At 41.9% G+C, this 18786-nt stretch overlaps 1 protein-coding gene across 1 annotated transcript in view; it reads right to left on the reverse strand.

Moving 5' to 3' along the window:
• The window catches only part of LOC139160335 (zinc finger protein 208-like), a 59906-nt gene that overhangs the window by 37015 nt on the left and 4105 nt on the right, over positions 1–18786 (reverse strand). Inside the window, exons 3-4 of the mRNA XM_070738099.1 lie at positions 11106–11735; positions 143–939 (exon numbers count right to left, since the gene is read on the reverse strand). Coding sequence (XP_070594200.1) covers positions 143–939; positions 11106–11735 — 1427 coding nt within the window. The remainder of the gene's footprint in view (positions 1–142; positions 940–11105; positions 11736–18786) is intronic.

Below are 18786 nucleotides of genomic sequence, written 5' to 3' on the forward strand. Positions count from 1 at the left end.
TTATATGGCTTCTCCCCTGTGTGGATCCTTTGATGTGAAATAAGATGAGTATTTTGCCTGAATCTCCTTCCACATTCCATCCATTTTTATGGCTTCTCCCCTGTGTGGATCTTGTGATGGCGGGTAAGATGACTATTTTTACTAAAGTCCTTTCCACACTCTGTGCATTTATATGGCTTCTCCCCTTTGTGGATCCTTTGATGGCGTGTAAGATCATTGTTTGTTCTGAAGCCATTTCCACACTCCGTGCATTTATATGGCTTCTCCTTTGTGTGGATCCTTTGATGGGGTTTAAGATGACTGAGGAGACGGAAGCCCTTTCCACACTCTAGGCATTTATATGGTTTCTCCCCTTTGTGGATCCTTTGATGGCGTGTAAGATCATTGTTTGTTCTGAAGCCATTTCCACACTCCGTGCATTTATATGGCTTCTCCTTTGTGTGGATCCTTTGATGGTGTTTAAGATTACTGAGGAGACTGAAGCCCTTTCCACACTCCATGCATTTATATGGCTTCTCCCCTGTGTGGATCCTGTGATGGGAAATAAGATGAATATTTTGCCTGAAGCTCCTTCCACACTCCATGCATTTGTATGGCTTCCCCCCTGTGTGGATCCTTTGATGGCGTGTAAGATCATTGCTTGTTCTGAAGCCCTTTCCACACTCCATGCATTTGTATGGCTTCACCCCTGTGTGGATCCTTTGATGTGAAATAAGATTAGTATGTCGGCTGAAGCTCTTTCCACACTCCATGCATTTATATGGCTTCTCCCCTGTGTGGATCCTTTGATGGCGTGTAAGATGACTGCTTTTAATGAAGTCCTTTCCACACTCCATGCATTTATATGGCTTCTCCCCTGTGTGGATCCTTTGATGGGTTGTAAGGTCTTTGCTTATTATAATGTCCTTTCCACACTCCATACATTTGTATGGCTTCTCTCTTTCTCTGCAACTGAGCATCAATTGAAGATGACATTTCCTTATTCCAATTATTTGCTGGGTTTTTCTTCTGCCTTTGTTGTTCCATTTGATTTTCAGGCTTCTCTGTTCCGTTCCCAAGTCTGAACTTTTGGAATGTTTCAATCGATTCTTTATACCCTTGCCCACTATAAACTTTAAAGGAAAAGAGGAATAAAAATGTTAGCAAGGTTAAGAAAAAAGGAGAAACATCCAATAAAGCATTTGTAGAAAACCTAAGATTTATTGGAGGCGGGCCAATTCCGGAAGAGCCCTCTGAGAATTAACTTTGAAACAAAAATGCCCTAATTCCAAGATTCAAGATAGAAATTAAATGGAAGCAAAGTCTATTAAGCCAAAATAATTAATTGAATTGCAATCCTTCATATTTGGAACACCTGGGCCAAATAATATGAAATCTCGGTAACAGAGTTTAGCATTACCTGACACCAAGGAATTACTTTATCACTGACAGGTTTAAATCGAGATAGAAAAACTCAAAACTTGAAAAATGGCACAGGATTCCTCTAAGCAGAAAGCCATTGATCTACTTCCATACTAGGAGTAACAAAACAGCATATCTTTTCCTTCTCCCTCTCAAGAGATGACCTTTATTTGGAGAAATTCAAATAAGAAACAGCCAATGGCATCAAACCACATCATGTCGTCCTGAACTCTGCCTGGAGAATAGAAAATCTTACCTAAAGAAGCCGTGTTTCTGTAATTTTCCAGCATGACTTCCCAATGCAGATCTTTTTGGTGAGGATCCAGCTGAGACCACTCGTCCTCAGAGAAATAAACAGCCACATCCTCAAAGGGCACAAGACCCCCCTGGAAAAAAGAGTACAGAATAGGTCTGGGAGGGACGGCAAGATCTACCCTTTTCTTTAGGAAAATTGTGCACTAAGGTCTATGCTTACTAGGATTCCAGGATTGAGATGAGAAAATGGACAGAAGAAAAAGGATTTGACTGAAAAAATATTTTAGGCAGCTTTTATGAGATCTTTTGTTGCCATTCAGTAAAAGATCCATTTTCTTCTGGATGGATTTGGTAAAGTGCCATCAATACCCAGAGACACAAAACTCGTCATATAGCAAGGAAGCTTCAAATAGTCTCAGCCATTGGCTGAACGGGAAACAAAGAAACAGAACCAGGGAGAAAACAAATCTAATAAATAATTTCCCTTCTCTTACTTGAGTTGGAGATTGAACCATAACTTCATCTTCACCATAAGGAAGAATCAGCTTCCCTCTATTCTCCCCTGTGAGGGACACAGAATTATAAAATGCAAAATTAACAAAATAGGAGGAGAGGTGCTGTAATAGCAAAGACATAGAGAAGATGAGCCAGCTGAGATCTCTATGGGGAATGAGAGAATCTTGTATTACCTGTGCATGTACCTTGATTTTTGTCATGTTCAGTAGGCCTCAAGAAAAACAGTTCCCTAGGGGCATCGGATTGATGCCTCCTTCCCTCAGGACCTCTGTTCTCCACAGTGAAGGGCTTGGAATATAAGCCAGAGAAAAGAAGAAGAATGAAAGGAACACATAAACCATGACATGGATTCTTGTTCTGTTCTTTCAACACCAACTGAAAGCACCCAATGTCCATCAGTTAGGTTGGAAAAGAAGAAAGACAAGTTTCCCAAATCTTTCTTCTAGGATTGGATAATGGAACAACGTCCTTCAAGAATAAGTGAAATGTTATGAATGTCAGAGAACTGGTAATTTTTTTTAAATTTATTCATTTGCCCAATACACAATACATATGGAAGAGAATAGACACGAAGTAATATATATAAAGATAATATGTAAAAATAGAGGAGAAGATATATGAAAGGAAGAAAATATATATGATATATGAGATAAAGGAAAGACAATTGGACAGGGGAGCATAAACTTCAAAAATATTGTTTATTACATCTAAACTCCTTCTAGGATCCCGAGATGAAATTATCTCACCTGCAACTCAACCTGCTCCTCCTTCTCCTCCTCTGCCTGGCTCAGGAGGAAGCCTTCCACCAGGGCCACCGCCTGGGAGGTGGTCTCTCCTCCACACTCCCGCACCCAGCTCTCCATCTGCAGGGGCAGAAGCGCCAGGAACTGCTCCAGAACAATCAGGTCCAGCATCTGCGCTTTTGTGTGCTTTTCTGGTCTCAACCATCGATTACAAAAGGAATGGAGTCGGCTGCAAAGTCCTCGGGGACCCTCATCCTCTTGATATTGGAGGCTCCTGAATTGCCAGGCGTGAACTTGTGAAACAATGGTTTCCTCCTCTGAGATCTTCTGCCCAGATCTTCCCCAGATCTCCCCACGGCTCCCAGACTGAGCACCAGAAGGGCTTTTTCCTGTTCTCTCATATGCCAAATGGCTTGCCATTCTTCCTCTGTCCTCTTACACAATTGCAAATAGGTTGAATGAATCTTGAGACTCTCCAAATGCTTTTTCATTCACTGGAGCATTCATCTAGCCTGAGAACAAACTCTTAGTTGAAGAGAACTTTATCTCTATGAAATGCTGTAGAAATCGCTTCCAGTTTACGTATCTGAGACCGAAAACCAAATAAAGAATTAGAAAATGGTGCATTTAACAGTTGAGTAGTAATCCTACTCCTGGACGGAAGTATATTTCTGAGCTATTGGAGGATTATAGTGGCACTGAGCAGTTAGTTTCTATGTATGTGTTGCACACTATGGACTTGACCCTCATCAAAATTTATGATGAAATACACTGAATAAATGCATTTGAGAACAGTTCTTTTTCTATTTCTCTCTCCCTCAAAGAAGGGTGTGATTTTTAAAAACCAAGAAAAATATATACACACTAAAAAGGAGTGCATTAAAGAGCAACAAAGGGGATTAAACTGGAGGATGAAACAGGTGAAGAACTGTTTTAAACTGGGTATGTCTATGTTGATGAAAAGAAGGACTAGGGGAGACAGGATAGCAGTGTTCCAATATCTCCAGGGTTGCCACAAAGAAGAGGAAATCTAGCTATTCCCCAAAGCACCTGAGGGCAGGACAAGAAGCAATGGGTGGAAACTAATCAAGAAGAGAAGCAACTTAGAACTAGGTAGAAAGTTTTGATAGAACAATTAATCAGTGGAACCCCTTGCCTCCAGAGGTTGTGAATGCTCCAACACTGGAAGTTTTTAAGAAGAGATTGGATAACGGTTAGATAGCCTGGAGTCGACTAGCTTGAAGAAAAACACAGAGAGGCATTTCAGGAACAAGGAAATGTATATTCAGCAACAAAACAGGTGAGGCAGAAGTCGGAACAATGGAGGATGAGAGCTCCCTATTTGTAGGGAAGCTGTCAAATGAGGGGCCAATGGGAGCAGTCCTTTTATTAATTAGATTAATTAATGATTAAATAATTATTATTTATTTATTTATTAGATTTATGGGCCGCGCTTCCCCTCTCAGACTCGGGTCGGCTTTTCTCCTTCACTCCTGTTTCCCCCCCAAAGCAGACTAGAGATTCTACTTTCTCCCTTGCTTCCTCCTGGCTCTTAGGCAGAGGTGGGCTGCTAAGGTGGAACGGTGATGTGTGTTTGCTCCTGTTCCTGTGGCTCTGAGTCACGGCGCAAGTCCAGAGCAATTATGCTACTGCACCTATACTTGCTATCAGGGTTCACACAACATGCCAATCCCAGAACACATTAAGAAACCATGAAAGTTCACATAAAATGAAAGCCAACGAAGTGAGTCTTGCTTAAGAGGTTCCATTTCGCTTTATTCAGGACTTCCTTGTTAAGAGTCAAATGATATTATTATAAGCAGGAAGGTTCACAAAAAGATTGCCTTAAGCCCAAAGAGTAACTGCAAGTGGTGAGTTTGTGTGAAACACAAGGGTTGAAGGAATGTAGGTTGGGATTATTTCCTGGTTCCTTTACCCTTTGTTGGAAATAATAATAAATAATAATACTGTAATAACAACAAAAGAGGTGGAAGGAACCTTGGAGGTGTTCTGGTCCAACGTCCTGCTTGGGCAGGAGACACTCCACCACTTCAGACAAATGGTTATCCAATCTCTTCTTCAAAACTTCCAGTGTTGGAGCGTTCACAACCTCTGGAGGAAAGCTGTTCCACTGATCAATTGTTCTAATTGCCAGGAATTTTCTCCTTAGTTCTAAATTGCTTCTCTCCTTAATATTCTTATGGATTAAGTTCCAAGTGGGGAAAAAGAAACTAGATTCATGGAGGTTGCTTGGAAAGGAGGTTTAATGGTGGACAGGAGCACATGGCATGAGCTTCTGTCCAGAGAAGGTGGATCACATGTTTCCAGATGTTAGATGTGTGGGGGGAGAAATTCTGGGAAGTTCTTTGTTTTATGTTCTATGAGGCCCTCCTGCTTCTGTGCCAGAAATGCACTGATTGGCTGTCGGATTCCCATGGTGCCATGCAAGGGCAACAATGGAGGCTGTGTTTTTGAGTTTGGGTTTGGCTGGCCCTTTGCTGGGTGATGGTAGAATGAAAGCTCTTTGGGCAATTCCTCATATGGGGCTGTCAGGAGTTGGTTTGTTATGTAGAATAGATTAGTCCATCTATTAACAAAGGTGAGCTGGGCCATTCCTTGATGGGCACATTGAGAAAGGTGGGGGCTACTAAGAGTGGGTCTTTTTGTGTGTGCCTAAAATCATGTTTCCGGTGATATTCAATATACAGTGATCCCCCGCTCGTTGCGAGGGTTCCGTTCCAGGACCCCCCGCAACGAGCGGGTTTTCGCGAAGTAGCGCTGCGGAAGTAAAAACACCATCTGCGCATGTGCAGATGGTGTTTTTACTCCCACAGCGCTAGCGAGGAGCCGAAGATTGGGGGCGGCGCGGCTGTTTGCTGCCGGCATGGAGGGCTTCCTAGCAGCCCCCCAAACCCGGGTTGGTGGTCCGGGGGGCGCTGGCTCTCGGCGCTTTCGAGCTGAGTCCGGGAGCGAATTCGCTCCCGGACTCAGCTCAAAAGCGCCGATAGCAAGCGGCATCCACGCTTGCTATCGGCGCTTTCGAGCTGAGTCCGGGAGCGAATTCACTCCCGGACTCAGCTCAAAAGCACCGATAGCAAGCGGCAAGGAACGGCTTGTCCACGCTGGTTCTCGGCGCTTTCGAGCTGAGTCCGGGAGCGAAGGCAAAACAGCTTTTCTGGCAGTCTGCTTCCCCCCCCCCCGCTTGTTAGGAGCATAGAAAAGGGGGCAGGGGCACATGGGATCTGGGTTCTCCTACTCTCGGGACACAGAAGACTGAACCTGGATGAGGGCATATATATTATGTAGTAAACCGCCCCGAGTGTTCGGGGAGGGGCGGCATATAAATCCAAATATTTTTATTTTATTTATTTATTTTGTCCAATACACAATGAGGGTTTTAGTAGGTATATATATATATATATAAACACATAGTAAAATACATGATGAAGGTTATAGAGGAGATACTCATAGTAAAATATATCTATGAAAAATAGAAAAGAATATATAGTAATAGAACATATCAATGAAAGAATAGCAGAAGAGATATAGGAATAGAAGAAAGGTATAGGAGATATAGGAGAGCAATAGGACAGGGGACGGAAGGCACTCTAGTGCACTTAATAATACATACATACATACATACATACATACATACATACATACATACATACATACATACATACATACATCAATATCTCTTACTTCTTCAGATTAGGAACCTCCTGCCTCCCTCTGAATGGGAAAACATCCACCAGTCACCCAGGACCACTGCTGGATCTCTTCCCTTCCCTTCAAGACTTTCCTCCAGTTGTACCTCCTGCAAAACTCAAAGGGTTAACCAGAGACTGCAGAGTCCTAGATAGTCAATATTAAGAATGTCACTCCCTTCTCAGCCTCCTCTGGAATCCACGTGTCGCCCTCCAGTGAAAAACATGGATTTTATTTTATTTATTGGATAAGAAAAATGAGAATACACATGATTTGAATGCATGTAATAAATATAAATAAAAGGGAACATCAGAACAGGGACGCTAGGCACTCTGGTATCCTTATACACGCCCATTACAGACCTCTTTGCAATGGGGTGATCCCATCATTATGGTGACTTTTGTAAGGTGGTATACTGAGACAAAAATCAATTATGCTGTAGTCACTTTTGGAAAAGGCTTCTATTGTTTGTAGTCAGTAATTTTAAACTATTACAGAAGATGAGATCGAGGCAGTTGTTGAGTCTAGTGTTAGATACTAATTGATCTAGCCCCAAATTAGTAAGGGTATTGTATAGGGTTGTATGGATAGGTACATTTGTTTCGGGTGCAATTAGGGGCGTGCATAAGTGCCCTAGAGTGCCTTCCGTCCCCTGTCCTATTGCTCTCCTATATCTCCTATACCTTTCTTCTATTCCTATTTCTATTCTTCTATTCTCTTCTTCTAGTCTTTCATTGATATGTTTTATTCCTATATCTTCTCTTCTATTCTTTCTTAGATATATTTTACTATGAGTATATCCTCTATAACCTTCATTATGTATTTTACTACGTGTATACCCACTAAAACCCCCATTGTGTAATGGACAAAATCAATCAATAAATAAATAAATATATAAATTAATTAATAAGAGGTAGATTGAGGTCACCAAGAATGATAAGAGGGTATGTGCAAGGAGGCTACCCACATTAGTAGTGAAGTTAGTTAGTGAAGTAGTGATGTTGCCTTCTCTTTGCAGAGGGACCTCCAGGTGGATTGTAGGTAGATTGCAGGTACTAATGCAAAGAAGGAAGAAAGGTACATTATTGATGGAGACCAGCTGTTTGTCGTGTCCACCCTGATCAGGAAGCCTTCTCAATCCAAGTGCTTTTAACTATGTTAGACCTATCCACAATCCTCCATATTTAAGAGGGTCTGGAGAAATTTGTATCCCTGCATAGAGGGGGGCCAAGGAGCAGACAAGAAATGGAATTCTGTCTTTTCACTCAAGATGCTCAAACTAATCTTGACACTGCATCCCAAAAAAGAGGACAATGGTGTTGTCCACAATTGGGGTTTGAGCCTGGTGCCGAGGCCAATGGAGAACACCAGACACGAGTTGCAAGTTTTGTTTCATTTTATTGAAGTGCTGCAAGGAAAGGGATACTGGCCAAAATACCAAAGAACCATCCCAATAGAATTAAGAATGAAGAAAGCGTCTGCTTTCACCAAAGCAGACGGGGGGATATAAGGCATAAGGCAGGATATAATCAAAATATCATCTAATAAACATTTTTGTAATGATCTAACAATTATTCTATAATTTCTGGGGGTCTGTAGCAATGTTCCCTCTAATTTTGGGTGGAAAAGTATAATGTCTGAGCAGCACATTTTCATGCTTGGGCGTGGATCGGTTAGAAATAAAAGGGAGTCACGTGACCTCAGGACACACAGCAACGGTCATAAATATGAAACAGCAGTAAAGTTTTGATCCTGCAATCATTGGGCTGCCGCAAAGGTCCTGAGTGTGAAAAGGGTCCATAGGTCACCTTTTTCAAGACCGTTTTAACTTTGAATGGTCAGTAAATGGACCATTGTAAGTCGAGAACAACCTGCCTTCCCCCCTAGATATTTTCTGTGGAGCTTCAAAACGGACTCCTGATCTGCTGATCTGCTTCTAAAAGAGTGCACTGGTCAGACAGATAATCCTTGACTTCTGTTCTGACCCCAATGGAGGCCAATGTTTCTATCTCCTGAGTAAGACGGTTATTATTGCTCAAATGGGGCTACCTTTGAAAAGTGTTCGGAAACTTCAGATCGTGCACAATGTGGCCGCAAGAGCAATCATGGGCTTTCCCAGATATGCCCATATCTCATCAACACTCCATGGTCTGCACTGGCTGCTGATCAGTTTCCAGTCACAATTCAAAGTTTTGGTTATGACCTATAAAGCCCTTCATGGCACCGGACCAGAATACCTCCGGGACTGTCTTCTGCCACATGAATCCCAGCGGGGGATTAGGTCTCACAGAGTTGGCCTTCTCTGGGTCCCGTCGACTAAGCAATGTCGTCTGGCAGGGCCCAGGGGAAGAGCCTTCTCTGTGGCAGCCCCGGCCCTCTGGAACCAACTTCCCCCAGAGGTCAGAACTGCCCCCACCCTCCTCGCCTTTGTTAAGTTGTTGAAAACTCACCTTTGCCGCCAGGCATGGGGAAATTGACACCTCCCCCAACTACTTGGGTTATGTATGGTTTGATTGGGTTGTGTGATTATTTTATTATCAGGGTTTTTAAATTGTTTTTTAAATATTGGATTTGTACATTGTTTATTATTGTTGTGAGCCGCCCCGAGTTTTCTGTTTTATTATCGATACTGTATGTAGTAGGTGATACTGATTTGGATTAATGCATAAATGGAATTGAATTTAGAATTGTTGGGGAGATTAACGATATTAATGATTTTTAATTGATTGAAAATAGAGAATATTCTCCGAAATGAGGGCGCTGCCGGGAGGGACCCCGCGAGAAACGCCTACCACTGGGCAAGTGATATAGGGCGCGTGACGGCAGCTGAGGAAAAGGAGGCGTGTGTCAGTGCTCTGTGTATCCAGATGCTCGAGAAAGCCCGTGGGGCAGCCTTGATCGGCCCAAGCGCTCCATCAGTCCCCACCCCAATCCTGCAGCCCGAGAGAAAGAAAAAGGGAGATTAAAGCGAGAGAAAAACAGAAATTTGAGAAAAGAAAAAAGGGGAAATTCTAAATATTCTCTATTTGCATGGACTGTGGGGAGAGAGTGACAGGAGCAGGAATAAGGTAATTCCTCATAAAGAGATACATCTGGTTAAAAATCTATGTTAATTCTAGATTTATTAAATCCATGGATTTTCTTTTCGGGAGTTTCCTGCCACTCAGTTGTTTCTTTCCACTTCATTACAAAATGTTTAAAATGTCCTTTTCTGACATTTTTTTAAATAAGCAGCATCAGAGTCATCACCCCACAGTCCATGCACTTACATGACTTCATCCTTTCATGGATGTTCCTATGGGAAGTAAGACTACTAGTCTGTCTGAACTCCTTTCTGCACACCAAGGATTTGTATGGGTTTCTCTCTGTGTAGATCCTTTTATTACCAACCAGTTGATTCCTCTAAGTAAAAGTCTTGCCATACTCTCTGCTGTCATATGGCTACTCCCTGTTCTGCCTGACACTGGTTGAGTGCAGATAAAGACAAAAACACACACAGAGACTGTCTGGATGTTTCCGAAACACAAAATATATTGCTTTACAAATAGGCTGAAGAATGTCTTTTTATTATTAATTAATTATGTATGCCGCCCGTCTCCGAAGACTCGGAGCAGCTTTATGACCAAAAGTTCAGGATTATCTGCCAAGCCAATAACGAATGTCCCAAACAGCACAAGGTTTGTAAAGAATGCCTCCAGACTGAGCTGCAGCAAAGGAATTCACTCTATTGTTCAATAGCTACAATCTTTCAGAACAAAGGTGTCCAAAAACTGGGCTGTTTTCCATGGATGCAACATGTTGGTTTAGAGAGGGGAACCCAGATCTGTTTCATTGTCTTTTAAACCACAAATGAAAACTCCTGCAAAAGGTTCTCTCACAAAGACTCCCCTTTTACGCCTGCTCCAGGATTCCCCAATTACTACCAGCTGTGATTAAGATCTTCTGCATCTGCGCAGCTGCTCATGTTGCCCCATAATCCTGCACACTCAGACATTGAGAATGGGGCCATTAACCACCCCCTCCTCATCTGACCCAGATGAGGCTCTAACTGGGGGTTCCACAGATACTGCAGGGGCCTCCACCTCTACCTCTCCAGCACTTTCAGCTTCCATCTCTCCTTCCCCCTCACCATCTGAACCCTCTGAGAGCCACACAGGTCTCCGATGCTCCGACGGACACAGCTCATCGGGGTCAAAATCTGTTATCAGAGGAGCTAGACATGAGCCAACCACAACACTCCCCTGTGTGGATCCTTCTATGAGAAGTAAGATAACTGTTGGAACTAAAACCCTTTCCATACTCCGTGTACATGGCTTCTCCCCTGTGTGGGACCTTTGATGGGAATTACGACTAGTCTGTTGGCTAAAGCCCTTTCAACACTCCCTATATTTATATGGCTTCTCCCCTGTGTGGATCCTTTGATGTGAAATAAGATGAGTATTTTGCCTGAATCTCCTTCCACATTCCATCCATTTTTATGGCTTCTCCCCTGTGTGGATCTTGTGATGGCGGGTAAGATGACTATTTTTACTAAAGTCCTTTCCACACTCTGTGCATTTATATGGCTTCTCCCCTGTGTGGATCCTTTGATGGGGTTTAAGATGACTGAGGAGACGGAAGCCCTTTCCACACTCTAGGCATTTATATGGTTTCTCCCCTTTGTGGATCCTTTGATGGCGTGTAAGATCATTGTTTGTTCTGAAGCCATTTCCACACTCCGTGCATTTGTATGGCTTCTCCCCTGTGTGGATCCTTTGATGGCATGTAAGATCATGTCTTTTTCTGAAGTCCTTTCCACACTCCATACATTTATATGGCTTCTCCCCTGTGTGGATCATTTGATGTTTTGTAAGATCATTGCTTAGTCTGAAGTCCTTTCCACACTCCGTGCATTTATATGGCTTCTCCCCTGTGTGGATCCTTTGATGGGGTTTAAGATGACTGAGGAGACGGAAGTCCTTTCCACACTCTAGGCATTTATATGGTTTCTCCCCTTTGTGGATCCTTTGATGGCGTGTAAGATCATTGCTTGTTCTGAAGCCATTTCCACACTCCGTGCATTTGTATGGCTTCTCCCCTGTGTGGATCCTTAGATGGGATGTAAGTTTACTGCTTATTCTGAAGCCCTTTCCACACTCCATGCATTTATATGGCTTCTCTCCTACGTGCATCCCTTTCTCAGATATCACTCTTTCTCTAGAATGAGTGAATGTCCCACTGTAATTTGTTCCACTGTCTTTGCATGTATAGTCTTCTGGTTTGGGTTCAGTTGTATGATATTCATTTACATCTAATATATCTTTGAATAGTCCTGCACCTTTCCTAATATATTTTTTCTCTATTTTTCCTGGTTGTTCAAGAAAGCTTTGCAACTGAGCATCAACTGAAGATGAGGTTTCCTTATTCCAATTATTTGTTCGGTTTTTCTTCTGCCTTTTTTGTTCCATTTGATTTTCAGGCTTCTCTGTTCCGTACCCAAGTCTGTACTTTTGGAATGTTTCATTCGACTCTTTATACCCTTGCCCACTATAACCTTTAAAGGAAAAGAGGAATAAAAATGTTAGCAAGGTTAAGAAAAAAGGAGAAACATCCCATAAAGCATTTGTAGAAAACCTAAGATCCATTGGAGGTGGGCCAATTCCAGAAGAGCCCTCTGAGAATTAACTTTGAAACAAAAATGCCCTAATTCCAAGACTCAACATACAAATGAAATGGAAGCAAAGTCTATTAAGCCAAAGTAATTAATTGAATTGCAATCCTTCATAGCACTGATTTGGAACACCTGGGCCAAATAATATGAAATCTCGGTAACAGAGTTTAGCATTACCTGAAACCAAGGAATTACTTTATCACTGACAGGTTTAAATCAAAATAGAAAAACTGAACATTTGACAAATGGCACAGGATTCCTCTAAGCAGAAAGCCATTGATCTCCTTCCATACTAGGAGCAACAAAACAGCATATCTTTTCCTTCTCCCTCTCAAGAGATTACCTTTATTTGGAGAAATTCAAATAAGAAACAGCCAATGGCATCAAACCACATCATGTCTTCCTGAACTCTGCCTGGAGAATAGAAAATCTTACCTAAAGAAGCCGTGTTTCTGTAATTTTCCAGCATGACTTCCCAATGCAGATCTTTTTGGTGAGGATCCAGCTGAGACCACTCCTCCTCAGAGAAATTAACAGCCACATCCTCAAAGGGCACAAGACCCCCCTGGAAAAAAGAGTACAGAATAGGTCTGGGAGGGAACGCAAGATCTACCCTTTTCTTTAGGAAAATTGTGCACTAAGGTCTATGCTTAGTAGGATTCCAGGATTGAGATGAGAAAATGGACAGAAGAATAAGGATTTGACTGAAAAAATATTTTAGGCAGCTTTTATGAGATCTTTTGTTGCCATTCAGTAAAAGATGCATTTTCTTCTGGATGGATTTGGTAAAGTGCCATCAATACCCAGAGACACAAAACTCGTCATATAGCAAGGAAGCTTCAAATAGTCTCAGCCATTGGCTGAACGGGAAACAAAGAAACAGAACCAGGGAGAAAACAAATCTAATAAATAATTTCCCTTCTCTTACTTGAGTTGGAGGTTGAACCATAATTTCATCTTCGCCATAAGGAAGAATCAGCTTCCCTCTATTCTCCCCTGTGAGGGACACAGAATTATAAAATGCAAAATTAACAAAATAGGAGGAGAGGTGCTGTAATAGCAAAGACATAGAGAAGATGAGCCAGCTGAGATCTCCATGGGGAATGAGAGATTCTTGTATTACCTGTGCATGTACCTTGATTTTTGTCATGTTCAGTAGGCCTGAAGAAAAACAGTTCCCTAGGGGCATCGGATTGATGCCTCCTTCCCTCAGGATCTCTGTTCTCCACAGTGAAGTTCTTGGAATATAAGCCAGAGAAAAGAAGAAGAATGAAAGGACCACATAAACCATGACATGGATTCTTGTTCTGTTCTTTCAACACCAACTGAAAGCACCCAATGTCCATCAGTTAGTTTGGAAAAGAAGAAAGACAAGTTTCCCAAATCTTTCTTCTAGGATTGGATAATGGAATAATGGAGATAAAGGAAAGACAATTGGACAGGGGAGCATAAACTTCAAAAATATTGTTTATTACATCTAAACTCCTGCTAGGATCCCGAGATAAAATTATCTCACCTGCAACTCAACCTGCTCCTCCTTCTCCTTCTCCGCCTTGCTCAGGAGGAAGCCTTCTACCAGGGCCACCGCCTGGGGGGTGGTCTCTGCTCCACACTCCCGCACCCAGCTCTCCATCTGCAGGGGCAGAAGCGCCAGGAACTGCTCCAGAACAACCAGGTCCAGTATCTGCGCTTTTGTGTGCTTTTCTGGTCCCAACCATCGATTACAAAAGGAATGGAGTCGGCTGCAAAGTCCTCGGGGACCCTCATCCTCTTGATATTGGAGGCTCCTGAAATTCCAGGCATGAACTTGTGAAACGATGGTTTCCTCCTCCAAGATCTTCTGCCCAGATCTTCCCCAGATCTCCCCACGGCTCCCAGACTTAGAACCAGAAGGGCTTTTTCCTGTTCTCTCATATGCCAAATGGCTTGCCATTCTTTCTCTGTCCTATTACACAATTGCAAATAGGTTGAAGGAATCTTGAGACTCTCCAAATGCTTTTTCATTCACTGGAGCATTCATCTAGCCTGAGAACAAACTCTTTGTTGAAGAGAACTTTGTCTCTATGAAATGCTGTAGAAATCGCTTCCAGTTTACTTATCTGAGAACGAAAACCAAATAAAGAATTAGAAAATGGTGCATTTAACAGTTGAGTAGTAATCCTACTCCTGGAAGGAAGAATATTTCTGAGCTATTGGAGGATTACAGTGGAACTGAGCAGTTAGTTTCTATGTATGTGTTGCAAACCATGGACTTGACCCTCATCAAAATTTATGATGAAATACACTGAATAAATGCATTTGAGAACAGTTCTTTTTCTATTTCTCTCTCCCTCAAAGAAGGGCGTGATTTTTAAAAACCAAGAAAAATATACAGTATACACCTTAAAAAGGAGTGCATTAAAGAGCAACAAAGGGGACTAAACTGGAGGATAAAACAGGTGAAGAACTGTTTTAAACTGGGTATGTCTATTTTGTTGAAAAGAAGGACTAGGGGAGACAGGATAGCAGTGTTCCAATATCTCCAGGGTTGCCACAAAGGAGAGGAAATCTAGCTATTCCCCAAAGCACCTGAGGGCAGGACAAGAAGCAATGGGTGGAAACTAATCAAGAAGAGAAGCAACTTAGAACTAGGTAGAAAGTTTCTGATAGAACAATTAACCAGTGGAACCCCTTGCCTCCAGATGTTGTGAATGCTCCAACACTGGAAGCTTTTAAGAAGAGATTGGGTAACGGTTAGATAGCCTGGAGTCGGCTAGCTTGAAGAAAAACACAGAGAGGCATTTCAGGAACAAGGAAATGTATATTCAGCAACAAAACAGGTGAGGCAGAAGTCGGAACAACAGAGGATGACAGCTCCCTATTTGTAGGGAAGCTGTCAAATGAGGGGCCAATGGGAGCAGTCCTTTTATTAATTAGATTAATTAATGATTAAATAATTATTATTTATTTATTTATTAGATTTATGGGCCGCGCTTCCCCTCTCAGACTCGAGGCGGCTTTTCTCCTTCACTCCTGTTTCCCCCCAAAGCAGACTAGAGATTCTACTTTCTCCCTTGCTTCCTCCTGGCTCTTAGGCAGAGGTGGGCTGCTAAGGTGGAACGGTGATGTGTATATGCTCCCGTGGCTCTGAGTCACGGTGCAAGTCCAGAGCAATTATGCTACTGCACCTATACTTGCTATCAGGGTTCAGACAACATGCCAGTCCCAGAACACTTTAACAAACCATGAAAGTTCACATAAAATGAAAGGCAATGGAGTGAGTCTTGCTTAGGATGTTCCATTTCCCTTTATTCAGGATTTCCTTGTTAAGAGTCAAATTATATTATTATAAGCAGGCAGGTTCACAAAAAGATTTCCTTAAGCCCAAAGAGTAACTGCAAGTGGTGAGTTTGTGTGAAACACAAGGGTTGAAGGAATGTAGATTGGGATTATTTCCTGGTTCCCTTACCCTTTGTTGGAAATAATAATAAATAATAATAATAACAACAAAAGAGGTGGAAGGAACCTTGGAGGTCTTCTGGTCCAACCTCCTGCTTGGGCAGGAGACACTCCACCACTTCAGACAAATGGTTATCCAATCTCTTCTTCAAAACTTCCAGTGTTGGAGCGTTCACAACCTCTGGAGGAAAGCTGTTCCACTGATCAATTGTTCTAATTGCCAGGAATTTTCTCCTTAATTCTAAATTGCTTCTCTCCTTAATATTCTTATGGATTAAGTTCCAAGTGGGGAAAAAGAAATTGGATTCATGGAGGTTGCTTGGAAAGGAAGTTTAATGGTGGACAGGAGCACATGGCATGAGCTTCTGTCCAGAGAAGGTGGATCACATGTTTCCAGATGTTAGGTGTGTGGGGGGAGAAATTCTGAGAAATTCTTTGTTTTATGTTCTATGAAGCCCCGCACTGAGGCCCTCCTGCTTCTGTGCCAGAAATGCACTGATTGGCTGTCGGATTCCCATGGTGCCATGCAAGGGTAACAATGTAGGCTGTGTTTGTGAGTTTGGGTTTGGCTGGCCCTTTGCTGGGTGATGGTAGAATGAAAGCTCTTTGGGCAATTCCTAATATGGCTCTGTCAGGAGTTGGTTTGTTATGTAGAATAGATTAGTCCATCTTTTAACAAAGGTGAGCTGGGCCATTCCTTGATGGGCACATTGACAAAGGTGGGGGCTACTAAGAGTGGGTCTTTTTTTTTGTTTCCTAAAAGCATGTTTCCTGTGATGTTCAATATAATCTGCCTTTTTAAATATTTCCTAGGATATTTCATTTTTTCTAGGAGACGGGTACTTATTTATTTTGTCCAACACACAATGAGGGTTTTAGTAGATGTATACTGTATATATAAACACATAGTAAAATACATGATGAAGGTTATAGAGGAGATACTCATAGTAAAATATATCTATGAAAGAATAGAAAAGAAGATATAGTAATAGAACATATCAATGAAAGAATAGCAGAAGAGATATAGGAATAGAAGAAAGGTATAGGAGATATAGGAGAGCAATAGGACAGGGGACGGAAGGCACTCTAGTGCACTTAATAATAAATACATACATACATACATACATACATACATACATACATACATACATACATACATACATACAATATCTCTTACTTCTTCAGCGTGAGAACCTCCTGCCTCCCTCTGAATGGGAAAACATCCCCCAGTCACCCAGGACCACTGCTGGATCTCTTCCCTTCCCTTCAAGACTTTCCTCCAGTTGTACCTCCTGCAAAACTCAAAGGGTTAACCAGAGACTGCAGAGTCCTAGACAGGCAAGATTAAGAATGTCACTCCCTTCTCACCCTCCTCTGGAATCCACCTTTCGCCCTCCAGTGGTTTAATGGTGAAAAACATGGATTTTATTTTATTTATTGGATAAGAAAAATGAGAATACACATGATTTGAATGCATGTAATGAATATTAAAAAAAGGGAACATCAGGACAGGGACTCTAGGCACTCTGGTGCCCTTATGCACGCCCCTTACAGACCTCTTTGCAATGGGGTGATCCCATCATTATGGTGACTTTTGTAAGTTTTTATACTGAGACAAAAATCAATCATGCTGTAGTCACTGTTGGAAAAGGCTTCTATTGTTTGTAGTCAGTAATTTTAAACTATTACAGAAGATGACATCGAGTCAGCTGTTGAGTCTAGTGTTAGATACTAATTGATCTAGCCCCAAATTAGCAACGGTATTTATAAGGTTGTATGGATAGGTACATTTGTTTAGGGTGCAATTAGGGGCGTGCATAAGTGCCCTAGAGTGCCTTCCGTCCCCTGTCCTATTGCTCTCCTATATCTCCTATACCTTTCTTCTATTCCTGTATCTCTTCTTCTAGTCTTTCATTGATATATTTTATTCCTATATCTTCTCTTCTATTCTTTCTTAGATATATTTTACTATGAGTATATCCTATATTACCTTCATTATGTGTTTTACTATGTGTATACCCACTAAACCCTCATTGTGTAATGGACAAAATCAATCAATCAATAAATAAATAAATTAATAAGAGGTAGATTGAGGTCACCAAGAAAGATAAGAGGGTATGTGCAAGGTGGCTACCCACATTAGTAGTGAAGTTAGTTAGTGAAGTAGTGATGTTGCTTTCTCTTTGCAGAGGGACCTCCAAATGGGTTGTAGGTAGATTGCAGGCACTAATGCAAAGAAGGAAGAAAGGTACATTATTGATGGGGACCAGGTGTTTGTCGTGTCCACCCTGATCAGGAAGCCTTCTCAATCCAAGTGCTTTTAACTATGTTAGACCTATCCACAATCCTCCATATTTAAGAGGGTCTGGAGAAAGTTGTATCCCTGCATAGAGGGGGGCCAAGGAGCAGACAACAAATGGAATTCTGTCTTTTCACTCAAGACGCTCAAACTAATCTTGACACTGCATCCCAAAAAAGAGGACAATGGTGTTGTCCACAATTGGGGTTTGAGACTGGTGCCGAGGCCAATGGAGAACACCAGACACGAGTTGCAAGTTTTGTTTCATTTTATTGAAGTGCTGCAAGGAAAGGGATACTGGCCAAAATACCAAAGAACCATCCCAATAGAATTAAGAATTAAGAAAGCTTTATACGTTTTCACCAAAGCAGAAGGGGGGATATAAGGCATAAGGCAGGATGTAATCAAAATATCATGTGATAAACATTTTTGTAATGATGTAACAATTATTCTATAATTTTGGGGGGTCTGTAGCAATGTTCCCTCTAATTTTTTTTTTCTCTGGGCCGAAAAGTATAATGTCTGAGCGGCACATTTTCATGCCTGGGCGTGGATTAGTTAGAAATAAAAGGGAGTCACGTGACCTCAGGACACACAGCAACGGTCATAAATATGAAACAGCAGCAACGTTTTGATCCTGCGATCATTGGACTGCCGCAAAGGTCCTGAGTGTGAAAAGGGTGCATAAGTCACTTTTTTCAGGACTGTTGCAACTTTGAACAGTCAGTAAATGCACCATTGTAAGTCGAGAACAACCTGCCTTCCCCCCTAGATAT

Source organism: Erythrolamprus reginae, chromosome 2 (genome assembly GCF_031021105.1).
Source record: "Erythrolamprus reginae isolate rEryReg1 chromosome 2, rEryReg1.hap1, whole genome shotgun sequence".
Classification (NCBI taxonomy): Eukaryota; Metazoa; Chordata; class Lepidosauria; order Squamata; family Dipsadidae; genus Erythrolamprus; species Erythrolamprus reginae.